The following is a 16,296-nucleotide window of genomic DNA, read 5'->3' as shown; positions in this document are numbered from 1 at the left end:
ACTGAAGTAGACTTCTGGTCAAAACAAACAGTAATTTTCTCTTTTTCCTCCTCCCAACCCAGTTAGAAGCATATTCACCATTGATGAAAAATAGCACCAAGCTTCCAATTCACCAAATGGTTAATTAAGAGCACTTTCATCTTCTTAACACAAAAATATAATTTATGCAAAGGATAGCTCCCAACACCCTCTCCAAATGAATATATGTAAAAAGGCTGACTGTCAAGTTCCCTAAAGCCTATTACATATACACTTTTCTTACATTTTGCAACCATACTTACACTGAGACGCCAGAATAAAATGAAACAAGTTTTATTCTTCAAGTACATAAAAATTACTTAGAACATTTCCATTATTTGTCAAGAGTAAACAAAAAGCCACCCCAAAACTCAAGACGTGAAACCCTGATCACTTTTGCAGACCATTCTCCACCATGGGCAGTATTCAGGAAATAAATACCATCTTACACACAAAGCTTCTTTCAGTCCCAAGGTTTTGCACAGCTCTTTATAAACTATTTATAGTTTATAATGCATCACGAACTATAAGCATTGTTGGACAGTCCACAGTAAGGCTCCACAGCAGTTTGGGACAGGAAGCTGAGGGAGATAACACTCTTCAATTGAAACATCGCAGCAGCTCTGGAAGGGCTGAGGTTAGGGCTCTCCTCTTTGTGAAGCCTGTCCTGCAGGAGTTATAGGTCTTCACTTGCTCCCCTGTTCAGATGGGTTTTCTGATACAGGTAACACAACTGCCTGATTTGCCACAGCTGAGCTCCGGACGAACATCTACTCTCCCACAGCTACACCACCAATGCCCACAAATGCTCACCAGGTCTCCCCCAAAGAGCCTGTGTTCTTGTCTCTACTCTGCTCTGTGATCTGGCAAGGTTATAACTTGCAGGCAGAAGGGCTGTTGGGCTGTCACGCTGAAATTGACTGAAATGGCTAAAACAATACAATTCACCTCACCAGAGATTTCTTTTTCTTTTCTTCTAAGGAAAAAAGTGTCAATTTTGTGACTAATACCAAATTCTCACTCTCACTGTGATGGCCAGGCCAGGGGATACATCCTGGTGGCCCTTCTGTGTCACTGGCCTTTGCCATAAAAGTGGGCCACTCACCTTCAGAAGTATAACATACTAAATATGGGCTCGCTGTAAACAAAGTTCATAAAAGGGAGAAAGCAGATGATTTTTGTGACCAATCTATATTTCTTTAGCAATTCTCCTTCTTCCTAAAGGGCTCACTCGCACACTCCCTTTATACTGCATTTCGAAAAATGGATAGATTGCCTTTCCACAGAATTGCAATCTCTGAAAAAAAAAAAAAAAGCCAAGACTGCTCTGAGACATATTTTATTTAATTTAGTCTAAAAGACAATTCAAAGACACCAGCATCAATAACAAGGAAAATATAAGAACAGGCTTAAAAAAATCTAGTATGTTAGTTTTAAGTAATCTCTTTTGAATCATCACAATTTTATAGTCAATTTTTTTCTCTAAAACAGTTAGAAAACTACACACATATAGTTTTATCTTCATGTTAGAAATTTAATATAGAAAATTTCATGTTAAAAATTTTAATTCTAAATACACTAAGCAATTGAAAGCTTAGAGCTTTGTTTTAAAAAATTAATGCCATAGAACTGCAGGATATTAAAACTTCTCAAATCACAGTTTTAGATCACAAACCTAGTTTGAAAATTAAAACCCAAATGGCTCAGAAATCAAAGGTGCAAAAATATTTGATCACTTCTGCAGTCAACTTTTATCTTGGCTGGAAAAAGCAGGAGATAATAGGCAATACAGTACCTTAGGAACTGGATGAGCTGAAGAAACTGCAGCCGGCAAAACTATACTGTGTGAAATATCTCTTTGTCTCCGAAAAAAGAAATTTCTTCTTTGTTGACTGCTTGACTGCTTGTGTAAGTAGATATGATTGAGTGGTGAAGAGAAAATTCTATGAGAACCTGTGAGCAGAAACAGACATATTTTAAGTAAAAAACCAACCTAACACAGTCCTCCACTTTAAGATGTTGTGGTGTTGTCTATTAAATCATTATTCTAATACCTTACTGACTGAAAAAGGAAAAGCCCCAAATAGAAAGGAAAGCAGTGGTATTCTGAGCTCTAGTACAATAGCAACACAGCGTATTTATTAGCTAATACTATGTTTATATAAATGCGTGACAATAGAAAACTCTAACGGGAAACAAACATATAGAAACATCTGCTAAGCACCAGGTCTGAAAAAAGAACAGTTTCTGCTGTGATACCTTATGTGGCAATGTCCAAGACGACCCTAGATTCAGGGCACTGTTTTGATGGCTTTATACACTGTAAAGCCGTTTTCCTTTCAAGAATCACGGACAAATTGCCAGCTGCACTTTTTGCCCTCCATAGGATTACTACTCTGTGTTAAGTTCACGTGCAGTGAGGCATTATACTGAAATTCATTGTGATGAATGTTCAAGTCAGATAAAGACTAAATAGCAAAAATGTAAGTATAACACTGAAAGAAAATGAATATAGGGTTCAAAGTACTCACAACAGGAATTTAGAAATATCTATCAAAATTTTAAATATCCTTTGACTCAGCAGTTCATCTCCTAGGACTTTATCCTGCAGACACTATGCAATGATGGATGAATGAAGATGTACCCTCATGGCAGCATTATTTGCGGTAGAAAAAAGTGGGAAACAACTCAAATGTTTCCAAATAGGAAATACCAGTAGGGGACTGATTAAATATATTATGGTATACTTACAGAAAATTCTGGAGCTATTAAAAGGAATAGGCTAAATCATCATCTTTATGTGTTGATATGGAAAGAGGTCACAATACACTGTTAGGAAAAAAGTGAATGCTTAACAAATACATATAAAAAGCCCATTAATGTAAAAGGAGCTTATACATTTATATAAGCTTGCACATGCCCATAAAATTTCTGGAAATTGATATTTGTAAACAGTGGCTCTTTCTGTGGCATGTGGTTGGGGCTAGAGGTAGAGAGGAAGACTGTTTTTTTTTTTTTTTTGAGACAGGGTCTTGCTCTGTCTCCCACGCTAAGGCACAGTGGTGCGATCATGGTTCACTGCAGCCTTGGATTCCCAGGCTCAAGGAATCCTCCCACTTCAGCCTCTTGAGTAGCTGGAACCACAGGCACATGCTACCATGACTGGCTAGTTTTTGTATTTTTTGTAGAGACGGGGTCCTGCTGTGTGGCCCAGGCTGGTTTTAAACTCCTGGGCTCAAGCGACCCTCCGACCTCAGCCTCCCAAAGTGTTGAGGTTACAGGCGTGAGCTACTGCATCCAGCCAGGAAGATATTTTGATTCATTTTATTTTATTACTTTCATATTTAGAACAATCTTTTTTTTGTTTGTTGTTTTTTGTTTTTTTTTTTTGAGACGGAGTCTCACTCTGTCGCCCAGGCTGGAGTACAGTGGCGCGATCTTGGCTCACTGCAACGTCCACCTCCCAGGTCCAAGCAATTCTCCTGCCTCAGCCTCCAGAGTAGCTGGGGCTGCAGGCGCGCACCACCAGGCCCGCCCAGCTAATTTTTTTGTATTTTTAGTAGAGATAGGGTTTCACCATGTTGGCCATGCTGGTCTCAGTCTCCTGACCTCGTGATCTGCCCGCCTCGGCCTCCCAAAGGCTGGGATTACGGGCGTAGCCACCGCGCCTGGCCAGAACGATAGTTTTAAAAGTCCCCAACAGGCCACAACTACATGGCAGGGGTCAGAAAACTACAGCCCAGGGGCCAAATCTGGACTGCTGACTGTATTTACACAGCACAAAACCTAAAAATGGTTTTTACATTTATAAATGGTTGAAACAACTTTTTAACCCAATATTTTGTAATACATGAAATTCAAATCTTGGTGCTCATAAATAAAAGGTTCATTGGACCATAGCTACCCTCATTTGCTTACAAATGTCTATGGAGGATTTTGAGCTACAGTGGTAGTTGAGTAGTTGTGAACACATGTTCCACAGAACCTAAAAAATGTACTCTTTGGCCCTCTACAGGAGACGTTTGCTGAATCCTGGTCTAGAGCAGTAGTCCTCAAAATGAGGTTCACAGACCAGCAGTATAACGTCACATAGAAAAAAGATGCAAGGCTGGGTGTGGTGGCTCACACCTGTAATCCCACACCTTGTCTCTACTAAAAATACAAAAATTAGCCGGGCACGGTGGTGCACGCCTGTAATCCCAGCTACTCGGGAGGCTGAGGCAGGAGAATTGCTCGAACCCGGGAGGCAGAGGTTGCAGTGAACCAAGATCACACCACTGAACTCCAGCCTGGGTGACAGAGCAAGACTCCATCTCAAAAAAAAAAAAGAAAGAAAGAAAAAGATGCAAATTCTTGGGCCCTGTATCGATCTACAAACATAGAAACTGGTGATGAAGGCGGGCAATCTGTGCCTTAACCAGCCCTCATAGTAATCCTGACGCACACGAAGCTTAAGAACAACTGGCCTAGAGTAACATTTCAGCTGTGAAACATAATGAAAACGTGAATTGCAGGTAAGTACTGACTTCAAAACTCTGGATCTCTAATTGACTTGGGGAAAGGCACTGATGCAAACAAACCGCAATGGTCAGCGATTCAGGGTGACAGGTTTCACTCAATTATGTCCCTCCTTAAAGTGTATTGCAATATTGTTGAATCTAACTTATAGAGGTGTTTTTGGTACTATTTTAAACAATTTCAAGCACTAGACAAAATGTCAGTAATATCATTTCTTTAAAAAGAAGTTGCAGGCCGGGCGCGGTGGCTCAAACCTGTAATCCCAGCACTTTGGGAGGCCGAGGCGGGCGGATCACGAGGTCAGGAGATCGAGACCATCCTGGCTAACACGGTGAAACCCCGTCTCTACTAAAAATACAAAAAAAAAAATTAGCCGGGCGTGTTGGCGGGCGCCTGTGGTCCTAGCTACTCAGGAGGCTGAGGCAGGAGAATGGCGTGAACCCGGGAGGCAGAGCTTGCAGTGAGCCAAGATTGCGCCACTGCACTCCAGCCTGGGGGACAGAGCAAGACTCCGTCTCAAAAAAAAAAAAAAAAAAAAAAAAAAAAAAAAAAAAAAAAAGAAGTTGCAAAACTCAGGTACAGTGGCACATACATGTAGTCCCAGCTACTTTGGAGGGCAGCTGATGTGGGATTGCTTAAACCCAGGAGTCTGAGACCAGCTTGGGCAACAAAGCAAGACTCCTGTCTCTCTAAAAAAAAAAAAAAAGTTGCTTGATAGAGGCAGGTGCGTATTCCGTAAAGCTTTTAAAGTATAATATTTCCCTAGTGACAATATCATCAACTCTAGTATTGTCAACTGATATATGAGGGACAGGGTAGTGTCCTAGGAAAAGCAGACAGTTGGAAGGCAGAAGCCTGAACTTTTGTTTCAGCTCTACCACTTATTAGCTGTGTGGCCCTGCACAAGTTTCTTCATTTCAGTTTCAGGTGAGAATTGAAATAAGAAACGTGAAAGTGTCTTGTATTTAGAAGATACCCAATAAATAATAGTTCTTTCAAGAATACATAAAAATCTGTAATCCCAGTGCTTTGGGAGGCTGAGGTGGGAGGATCGTGAGATCCCATCTCTACAAAAAACAAAAGAATTAGCCAGATGTGGTGGCTTGGGCCACCAGCTACTGTAGTCCAGCTACTCAGGAGTTCAGCTGCTCAGGAGTCAGTCCAGCTACTCAGGAGTCAGTCCAGCTACTCAGGAGTCCAGCTACTCAGGAGGCTGAGGCAGGAGAATCACTTGAGCCCTGGAGCTATGATCACTGAGCTATGCACTGAGCTATGATCACACCACTGCACTCCAGCCTGGGCAACAGAGTAAGATCCTGTCTCAAAAAAAAAAAAAAAAAAAAAAGACTGCATAAAAAATAAAATGGGAAAGAAAACATGGCCTCCAGCATAGTTTCTAATACTGAACACTTATTATGTCTCAATTACTGTACTAGGCACTTTACATATGTTAGCTCATTAATCTTCACAGAAACTGTATGAATTGTGAACTGTTATTACTCCATGTCACAGTTGAAGATACTGAGGCACACAAAGGAACATGCAGTAAGTGCCAAAGCTGAGAGGGAAAGCAGGCTAAGTTGCCTCTACAAAATATATTACTTCTCTCACAGGCATGAGAAAAAACAGGAGCTAAAACACAGGGACATACTCAGAAAATTTAAAAGGCCTCACAAAACTATTGTTACTACTACTATTAAGTTCTTTTTCCGAAAGTGGTGATGGGTTGGCCTAATACACCCGCTACCTTAAGCCAAGCTGCCTTTGCTGACCAAACACACGCTTTGGGGAGGTGGCTGCCAGAACTATTAGTTGGACAGTCTGTGGATATGAAATGGAAAATTTGGAAAGATTCAGGTGGACTCAATGTATGATTACACCTCCCTAATTGCATTGCTAGGCAGGACCACATACAAGACACAAACTCACAAGTGTTTCTCTTCTGAGGAAAGTATTATAATTACTATTAATAATGATAATGCTAATATAAATAGTAATAATAACAGTGGTTAAAATTTAATGGACACTTAGATTAAGCTCAGTGCTAGGTGCTCTACATCCATTACCTCTTACCAGCTCTGTCATTAGGCAGGTAGCTGTTAACATCACTGCTTTATAGATGAGGAACTAAGGCTCACACGTCTGGTAATCAATGACCAGGCCCCAAGCTTAATCCTCTAAGTCTAAATCCAGGGCTGTGTCTGCCATTCCAGTTGCCTCCCAGCAGTGTGCAGGGGCTCTATGAGTTCTATTCACTAGTGTGTTTTGTTACATAATGCATTCTTTCAGGGACTGGATTTCAAGGTCAGTTTTTTTTATCATGAAAAATGTAAATATCATGTAACTAGTTAGCATTTAGAATGAAGACACTTTTCATGAAAATTCTTAGAAATGATCCAGTTGGGAGGCACTATGGTAGTGACAACAGCATGAGCTTGGAAGTCAAATAGGTGTGAGTTACCAAAACTACTGAGACTCATTTTCTTCACTATTAAATGGGAGTAGTAGTGCTCTCTCTACCATGAGCTGATGTGAGCATTTGCTGAGATAACATAAATAGGTAAACCATCTTTTAAAAAATAGGTGCTCCATAAATGCTCCTTTCTTTTCCTTTTCCTTCTCCATTCTTCAACATGTTTACCTGTGGGGTCTCTAAATGCCTTCATTCATTCAACAACTACTTAATGAACTTATTGCATGTGCCATGCTCTGGATTAGAGAATTCAGTGGTGAACGAGGTGACAAGGTCCCTACTCCCAGGGAGCTTACACCCTTGTAGTGGGAGGCAGACATAGGCAAACCAACAAATGCATTTGATTACATCAGACAGTGCTATGCATGATGAAAAAAGAACCAAAGTGGCACAGTATTGGACAGAAAGTTCTACTCCTGGTCCTGCTAAGAGCTATGTGATCTTGAGCAATAACAATAACAGTGGACGCTGACTGACCAAGAGCTTACTGGTGCCAAGCTCGGTGCTGAGTACTTCAAAGACATTACCCTGTGAGATGCAGAAGCTCAGTAAAATGAGAGAGTTGGGCTTCTCAATCTTTGAGGTCCCTTCAGCTCTGAAATGTGTGCCTTCATTCAGCACCATGATTGTCACGCTACATCCCAGGCAATGGGAAGATGTAGCCTCTGATCAATTTTAGGACTCATGAAGATTTTTTTCAATGTGATTGATTACACAAAAGATCATCTTTATCAGTGTTATCAAGTTCAAGTACACAGTCATTATAGGGGGAATCTTTTCTATGTACTTAAACTTGAAGCATGAAGTCATCAGGCCTCTACTAGATATCTGGATGAGGCTTTTGAGACATTCACTTTTAGGATGAACAGTGTTGCCAAGGTACCTGTCCTGCCAAATGACAGCCTCACTGCCGAAAAGATGCAGACACACTCACACATGACTGGATGGTAAAATTCGAAACGTCAGGAACACAGCCTGAACATATCCAATCTGTTGACAATTACGGTTCTACACTGTATTCAGCAATTTCACTTTCATAAGACACTTTTGTATTTGAAACGAATTCTTTTCTTTCAATCTGATAAAAGACACCCTTACAAATGTTGTCACAAGGCAACAGGATAATAAGGTGCCATACTGTGTTTATTCCACTAACTACTCATTACAAATGATTCCATCTTTTTATTAGAAATAAAATCTGGTGGCCGGGCGCGGTGGCTCACGCTTGTAATCCCAGCACTTTGGGAGGCCGAGGCGGGCGGATCACGAGGTCAGGAAATTGAGACCATGGTGAAACCCCGTCTCTACTAAAAAAATACAAAAAATTAGCCGGGTGTGGTGGTGGGCGCCTGTAGTCCCAGCTACTCGGAGAGGCTGAGGCAGGAGAATGGCGTGAACCCGGGAGGCAGAACTTGCAGTGAGCCGAGATTGTGCCACTGCACTCCAGCCTGGGCGACAGAGCGAGACTCCGTCTCAAAAAAAAAACAACAAACAAACAAACAAAAGAAATAAAATCTGGTGTTTTCACAGGTGAAATGAAGAAATGGGCATAAGTCATGGTACCTTTAGAAGATAATGGTCCTCCAACTAGCCTGGCAAAGAAAGAGGGGTGGGCCCTCAACTTTGTTTATCATAATATAAATAAGTAGTAAATTTTCTAAATGCAGAGTGAGCAAAATTAAAATCCCCAGTATCCATTATATTCAGGGTCACAGAAAGGATACCCGAACTATAGTAACTAATGTAGATCAATGTAGAAATGGTCTCTTGAATTTCCAATATAATTCGTTTCTTGACAAAAGCACTGCTGATACCTTATAACTACATCTAATTTCCAAATTGCTACCACCAATGTTACAGCAAATTTGATGCATGATGACCATCTTCAGAGATAGAAATGGTCCCTCCATCTCCCACACACTAACATTCATTCAGGATTCACTGCACACCGTGTTTTCGTAAAGCTATTTGGGGAAACAAGACTCAGGTGTGTACTAATTACTACAAGGGGAAAGTGGACTAATCTGATGTTTTTAGAGACACCAGTGGGAAATCACCAGAAACCTCAGGGGAGTAGGAGAGCCCAGAACAGCGAGGAGTTGCTTTGTACTAATTTGATCTTGCAAGAGATGACTGTGGTATTGTTACTGTTGATGGCCTAACAGCAACTCTATATAGGGTTTTCTTAGGCAGTACATCTACATGTTATTTGTTATGAATACTAGAATATTTACTGTTATCAAAGGTAATAATCAAAATTATTTTTAGTGTTACAAAAATTCTATCAGCACCTAGTCTGAGTTGAATGCTGAAAATTATAGGCAACTGCTTCCTGCACTCCATGGAAGAGCACGCTGTGCAGCCTGAACATCTCTTGAAATTGCTCTATGTCCTCTGGATCCTGCAGCACATTTTTTCATATTTAAAATTTGTATTTGGAATGTAAATCTAGGTTATGGCTTTAAATATTTTCATATTCAGTAATAACATCCATTTCTAAAAGCTGCATTTTATTTTCCTTTATAGGTTAAGTCTGAAGGTAGGATTATAGAATTCAAGTATGATGGAGGGAGGAACACATTTTATTTATTTATTTATTTATTTATTTATTTATTTATTTATTTTGAGACCGAGTCTTCTTGCTCTGTCACCAGACTAGAGTGCAGTGGCGCGATCTCAGCTCACTGCAACCTCTGCCTCCCGGGTTCAAGTCATTCTCCTGCCTCAGCCTCCTGAGTAGCTGGGATTACAGGCGCCCACCACCACGCCCAGCTAATTTTTGTATTTTTAGTAGAGATGGGTTTCACCATGTTGGCCAGGATGGTCTCGATTTCCTGACCTCGTGATCTGCCCACCTCGGCCTCCCAAAGTGCTGGGATTACAGGTGTGAGCCACTGTGCCCGGCCGGGAGGAATGCATTTTAAATAACGAATGTTGCTGCACGCAACATGCCCTATATTTATTGGCCTCTTACTCAGGGTCCATTTTAATTGTTATCTGCTCATGCATCGTATACCACATAATGAAATGCTTCCATTTCACCCACTGAGCCCTGGGTTTTCATGTGCGCCTTTACTAATGACCCTTAATTAAGCTGATTTTATCCCTGAAAATGTGAGTTTTCTTTTGGTCAACAAGTATTTTTAAGGGAGAGGTCTGAATGAACTTTCAAAGAGACATTTAAAATGCTTATTATTTTAAGCAGTTGTAAAACTGAACAAAGTACATTTGTACTCAAGTTTGGACAACCAACACATATATTTTTCATTGTATGTTTCCAGGGAAGCACTTTCACCCTGCAGTGTGCCATCAATCCTCAGTTACATTACACTGCAGAGATATCAAATATCCGGGTAGAAAACAACACAATAATGTAGCTTGGCACTACTTTACATTAGCTAACAATGTCAACCAGAGATAATATGTGATTTAAAAGACACCCTGTAAAATGTCTTACTGAATATATTTTTTCATAATGATCAGTAAATGCCAAAGTCTAGTAACAAAACTATTATTTATAGCATGTTAACATCTAATTGATTTTACAAATGGAGGCAATTATTTTGGATGAAGAGAGGAATGCCTGCCAGATTTAAATGATTTATGATTACCAAGAGAGAAAAACAACAATGTTTTGCTAATTCATTTTCAAATATGGTTCTTACATTCATTGATGATTTTAATTTTAAACCAAATGATTTGCTTAATAATATATTAACTTTAACAAGAAAAAAAACCAATTTACTTTGTGACAGCAATCTGATACATTTTTAACTGTTTAAAAATGTTGCCTCCTACAGTAAGCTCAGAAGGGACTATAGCATAGGAATATATTTTCGGGGTGCCGATTTAGACCCACAGAAAGATCACACTTCATGAACTCCAACCAATTACTCAGAGTAGGAGCACAGGCTCTTACAGCGCTGTGTGCTTCAAGTCCATGAGAACACTGCAAATGCATCCATGCCTTCTATTTCTTGACCTAAAACACTGATTGCTTGACATGTTTCATAACTTGTACAAATGTTGCTAAAGAAAAATTAAATAGTCTGCATCACTTGATATAACTCTTTTATTGACTTTTATAATCTAGTACTAAGGTGTATGTTTCAAAATAAATGAGAAAGATTGAAGGTTCCTTCCCATCTCAAGGCAACTATAAAGCAGAAGAGAAGCTCACATTTCACAAGAAATAACCTATGCATTTGCTGAGGGAAAAAAAACCACATGCACTACTAGGGAATGCCCCAGGCTGAAGCAGATACTGATTGGGCAAAGCTAAAGGACAAGAGCCCTTGAAACTAAACAAAAGCAAATTCATCTGTTGACAGATGTTGATTACATCAAAGCAACAAGGAACTCCTCCAATTCCCAATTTTTTAAAACAATTAATACAGCTCTATAATCTACACAATAAGGACAAAGTTAAGTTTTTTAACAGATCATAATAAACATTAGTAAACTTGTTTTAAAGAAGTTTCAGTTCAGTTACAGACTATTCTAGTGTGTTTTTAGCTATGGGCTTCTCCAAACAGTAGTTTATTCATTCCCATGGACATGTCTGGGAAGCCAAGCTGGCCATACCATCAGCCCCTTCCTTCCAGGGGTTAACTGCTCTGGCTGCCAAATAAAATACAGAGCGAGCCATGTAATTATGGAGACAGTCAAAGGGCAGGCTCTATTTTGAAATCTATTTGCACAGACAAGGTCTTCCAATTGAACTTACAGGAAACAAGCTGGTAAAGAGCCTCCTTTTCCCCAGATGCTTTCCACACTTTTTCTCCAATGCAGGAAATCGTGGATATGGACACCATACACCACTGCTTCCTGGATTTCAAGCTAAGATGCCATTACAGAGAGAAAAGTGGATCTGTTTCACCAACCTTTAAAAAACATTTTTTTAGCCTAATTAACAGCATTTGGCAACAGCCTCTGGATGATAAAGCCACAGTGTTTATTAAACAACATTTCTAAAGAGGATGCAGGCCCAGTTGGTATGCAGGTGTTGGAAAACAGCTCATTTTCTTTAATGCTGAAAATAAAGCACATAGTTGAATCTAAAATATGTGGGCATAATACTTGTCTGAAATAAATATTCTACTTCACATCCAACAGTGTTGTCCTTGAAGTTATTTTTACCTAAGACCACTAAAACAGTAACAAAGATCCCACAGAAATAAAAAGGAAATGTGTAAAATATTTTAAATGACAAAAAAGTCATAACTCACTTTTATGCTGAAACATGAAAGTTCATCCTAGTTGTTCACTGCTCTAAGTTTGCAATTTTTATGAGGATGCATCATTCTCATACTAAGGTAGGACTGGGCCACTACTACTAATAAAACTTCACCTCAAATGAAGTTGAGATGGATACTGGTCTGTAGATGTCAGAATTCATCTACAGCCTGGGAGTCCTGGTTCTAAAAAAGATGAACTGGAAAGTCAGTCATAGAGCGCTTCTGGGGAGAGGAAGGGCAGCAGCCTGAGGGTACCCTCTTCCAATAATAACGACATTTAAGAGTGGTGCCCTGGTCACTGCAAAACATGACCTTCCCCAAGGCCTAATCAGGAAGTTGGCTCTATACTATATACCACCTCCTTTAAATAAAATTATCAATAGCAACTGGTAGAGTATAACATCAATGACAAGTTCAGAAATGGCTTACGAAAATACTTCATTTTGCTTCTTTACAAAAGCTAAATCTGATAATATGTGATTATTCACTAATGTACACTACCAGCACACAGGCATCTGTATTTAAAATGAGAAGCATTCCCCTCTTTTTGGGGAAACTAAAACACCTCATCCTACTCTAGAAACACAGATCTATAAACATTCCTACTTAATAACGTAGGCTCCTGCTTGTGAGTCGAGGAAAAACAATTCCTTTAGGCTGGCCAAATTATAGCTGGGGGAAGGGTGCCAAAGATTATAGTCAGAACTCAAGTATAAAACTAAAAGCTGATCATTTGGTGGATAAGTAGAAGTTACATAGAAATGTTTAATTTGCACAACATGGAATTTCTCCACTTGAGACAAAAAAATGTTTACTTCAATATTTAAATTAAATTCATCTTTATAAAGTATTGAGTCACAACGAAATGGTATATACTTGGCAAATCCCATTGTCTCTCAGCTATAGTTTAGAGAAAAGCAGCTTTTTAGCACTTCAACAATACATACACTCAGGCAACTTCTTGGACAAAGAAATACTGTATCCTTACAGAGGAAATAAAGAAGCTGTTTATTAGGGCCGTGGTTAAAATGTAATAATTCATTCTAGTTGAGCTCTGTGAAAAATGTCATCAAAATATCATTTTCTTTGTCAGATTTTCTGGATGCCGTAATATCATTTAAACACAGAATAAAAGACAAGCTCTGATCAGAGTAGAAGCACAATACTAAAATGAACCAAAACCAAATGCTCTGCCAAAGTTATAGGAAAGAATTTCATACAGTCCTGGTACCCAGGGAATGCACACTTCTAGGGTTAGCACAGAACATCTGGCAAATTTCAACCTTCCAAAGTCTCTCAAAAGAAACACTCCTGTTACCTCACACACTTCGGTTAAAGAAGAGGAAAATAGAACGATTTTGTATTAAAGCACACAAATCAGAACCAGAAGGAGCAATTTCATAGGAATCACACATGCAACTGAATTTTAGAGAAAGTCTATATAAAAACATCATGAGGTTTTTAAAAAAACTGATATAGTAAGAAAATCCTTCTTTAATTCCTAAAAAAACCTCCAGATTATTCATAAATACTACTGTCATATACTACTTAAAATATTATTTTGTATTAAAATACCCAATAACAGAAGATATGAGGGCTTATAATCTATGATCAAAAGCACAGCTTTAATATATTTTTAAATTATATTAAAGCATTTGAAAAGAGCATGATTTTAGTCTTCATATTACAATAGTGTCAACTGAATTCTAGATACAGCATGCCCTAGGTATACTGTTGGATGTCTTTCTTTCCTTTTTTCTTTTCAATGGGCCATTGAAAGTTATTGCCACATGAGCAAACCATTGGGATGAAATAGCTCAGAGCTTTGACCAAAATTGTAGTATCAATACCAAAAACAAATAAGACAAAAAACAAAAAACCCTACATCTTAAACTTCCTGAGAAGATTTTCACTGTACACCTCTAAGTGAAAGGCATGGGATAGCAAGAAAACATTTGAATATAAATCTTATTGTGGTATTTTGACAACTGTAGTTTGGTCTCTGCCCTGTAACCAGTCAATAGGAGTGGTAAATCGGTAGATAGATAGGTCAATAATTACTACCTAAAATGGGAAAGCTAATGCTTCAGGAAAACAATATATTTCCAAGCTTCTGCAGTTGAGAGTACACAGATTCAAGACAACAGAAGCCAAGATCACTCATCAAGGAGTTATTTTCAACCAGAAGAATAAAGGGAAAGTATACAGTAACCTCTTTAGTAAAAGCAAAAGCTCCAAATTTTCTGAAGCAGCTTTTTGGACTGGTATTGTTATGTTGCCACAAATAATTTTACACTCAATTCTACTAGGTATACCTGGTTGACCATATGAACACTCACTCGACAGTTTTTGGTATTAATGCAAAAAGTACAAAGTGTTAAAATGGGGTTAAAACAGGCTTAAAAGGGGAGCTCCATAGAAGCCTGCTTACAATTTGGCCCATATATATGTGCGTGTGTATGTATATGTATATAAGTAAACATAAATATGTATATAAGTAAACATAAATATAAACATTTATTTAAATATATATACTTATATATTTAAGGATATGAATGTTCAACTATCTGTTACTTTTTGTACTAAAGATTAAAAATTAAGCCAGGCTGATGCCTATAAACCCAGCACTTTGGGAGGCTGAGGCCTGTGAATTGCTTGAGTCCAGGAATTTGAGACCAGCCTGGGAAACATGGTGAAATCTTGTTTCTACAAAAAATACAAACATTAGCCGGGCATGGTGGCACACACCTGCAGTCCCAGCTACTTGGGAGGTTGGGGTGGGAAGACCATTTGAGCCCAGGAGGCAGAGTTTGCAGTGAGCCGAGATTGCGCTGCTGCACTTCAGCCTAGGCAACAGAGCGAGACCCCGCCTTAAAAAAGTTAAAATAAAATAAAAATTTAAAAACTTTAAAAATTAAAACCACCCCAACCACCAACAAAACGTGTACTCTTTATCTGTATATAGCAGGCTGCTTGCTTCTCATATCTGAAAACATATTACTTGAAAACCTTAGCCAACACCAAGATTATTCACACAGTAAAATGACAAATTCATCATCTCATATTTAAAGTTTTTAATATTGCCACAATACCAAAATATTTGATGTGTAAAACATTTGAAACATATTTATTGTCTGAGGGGATGGGACGCTTTTTGAAGTATGCTTCTACTGGAGTGTTACAAAGAAACCTCAACTCTTCAATGCCTAATAAGATATAGTCAATTTGGGGGTAAAAAAGGAAACTGTGTGAAATTTAAAATTTTATATTTTGCTTGTGAATGCACCATGAGAATTTCCTCCAAAAGATATGCCTTCCTATTTATATTTACTTGAGCTCTTGTTTAAATTGGTTTTCCTTCTCTGAGTACTATTGGTGTACTTAAACAAGTTAGTTACTAAGTCTTTAAGCTTTAGTTTCTTCATTTGTTAATGTGGATAATAATAATAATACCTTCCTCACAGGTTGCTATGATAATTGTATGACATGATATATTGAAAGTGGCATAAGGTAAGCCCTCAATAAATGGTAATTACTATCATTGGTTACCTGACTGTGGGAGGAGGTCACTCTAAAATGGACTAATCAGTAGGTAGAAACCAGCCTGAATTTTAAAATGTGCCTTGGATAATCCACAAAGCAAGTAATTCACAAAGTAATCATGAGATCCTAGGTTGGGTCCCAGAGCTGCTACTTAAAAGTGACACTATCCAATGCACTGGGCCTCTCCTCACTCCATCACAGGGCCAACCTGAACCCCAAATGAGACTGCAGATGTAGAAACACTTTACAAACTGGACAGCATTTCATGATTGTAGTGTATGAGAGAAGGCTCACACTCAGTAGGATGAATTATGGACAGCCTAATTTTGATGTTTTCCTGAGAGTTCCTGCTGGGCCCTTGCTAGTATGCTGATGGTTAATGGTAAGGTCTAAGGAAAATTCCTTCCTACATCCATAAAAGGCCCTGACTTTTCTCAAGAATCATATCTTTCTAAACATATAAGAATACTTCTTAAATTTGTGCAAAGGGTGGGATGAGAGAAATTA

At 38.8% G+C, this 16,296-nt stretch overlaps 1 protein-coding gene across 2 annotated transcripts in view; it reads right to left on the bottom strand.

Moving 5' to 3' along the window:
• The window catches only part of METAP1D (methionyl aminopeptidase type 1D, mitochondrial), an 82,620-nt gene that overhangs the window by 17,279 nt on the left and 49,045 nt on the right, over positions 1–16,296 (bottom strand). For both annotated transcript variants that reach the window (XM_055289737.2, XM_063644730.1), the window contains exon 2: positions 1,814–1,971. In XM_055289737.2, the coding sequence (XP_055145712.1) occupies positions 1,814–1,971 (158 nt within the window). The remainder of the gene's footprint in view (positions 1–1,813; positions 1,972–16,296) is intronic.

This window comes from Symphalangus syndactylus, chromosome 8, assembly GCF_028878055.3.
Source record: "Symphalangus syndactylus isolate Jambi chromosome 8, NHGRI_mSymSyn1-v2.1_pri, whole genome shotgun sequence".
Lineage (NCBI taxonomy): Eukaryota > Metazoa > Chordata > Mammalia > Primates > Hylobatidae > Symphalangus > Symphalangus syndactylus.
Note: the sequence above shows the minus strand (reverse complement) of the source record. Positions and strands in the feature narration are given on the sequence as shown.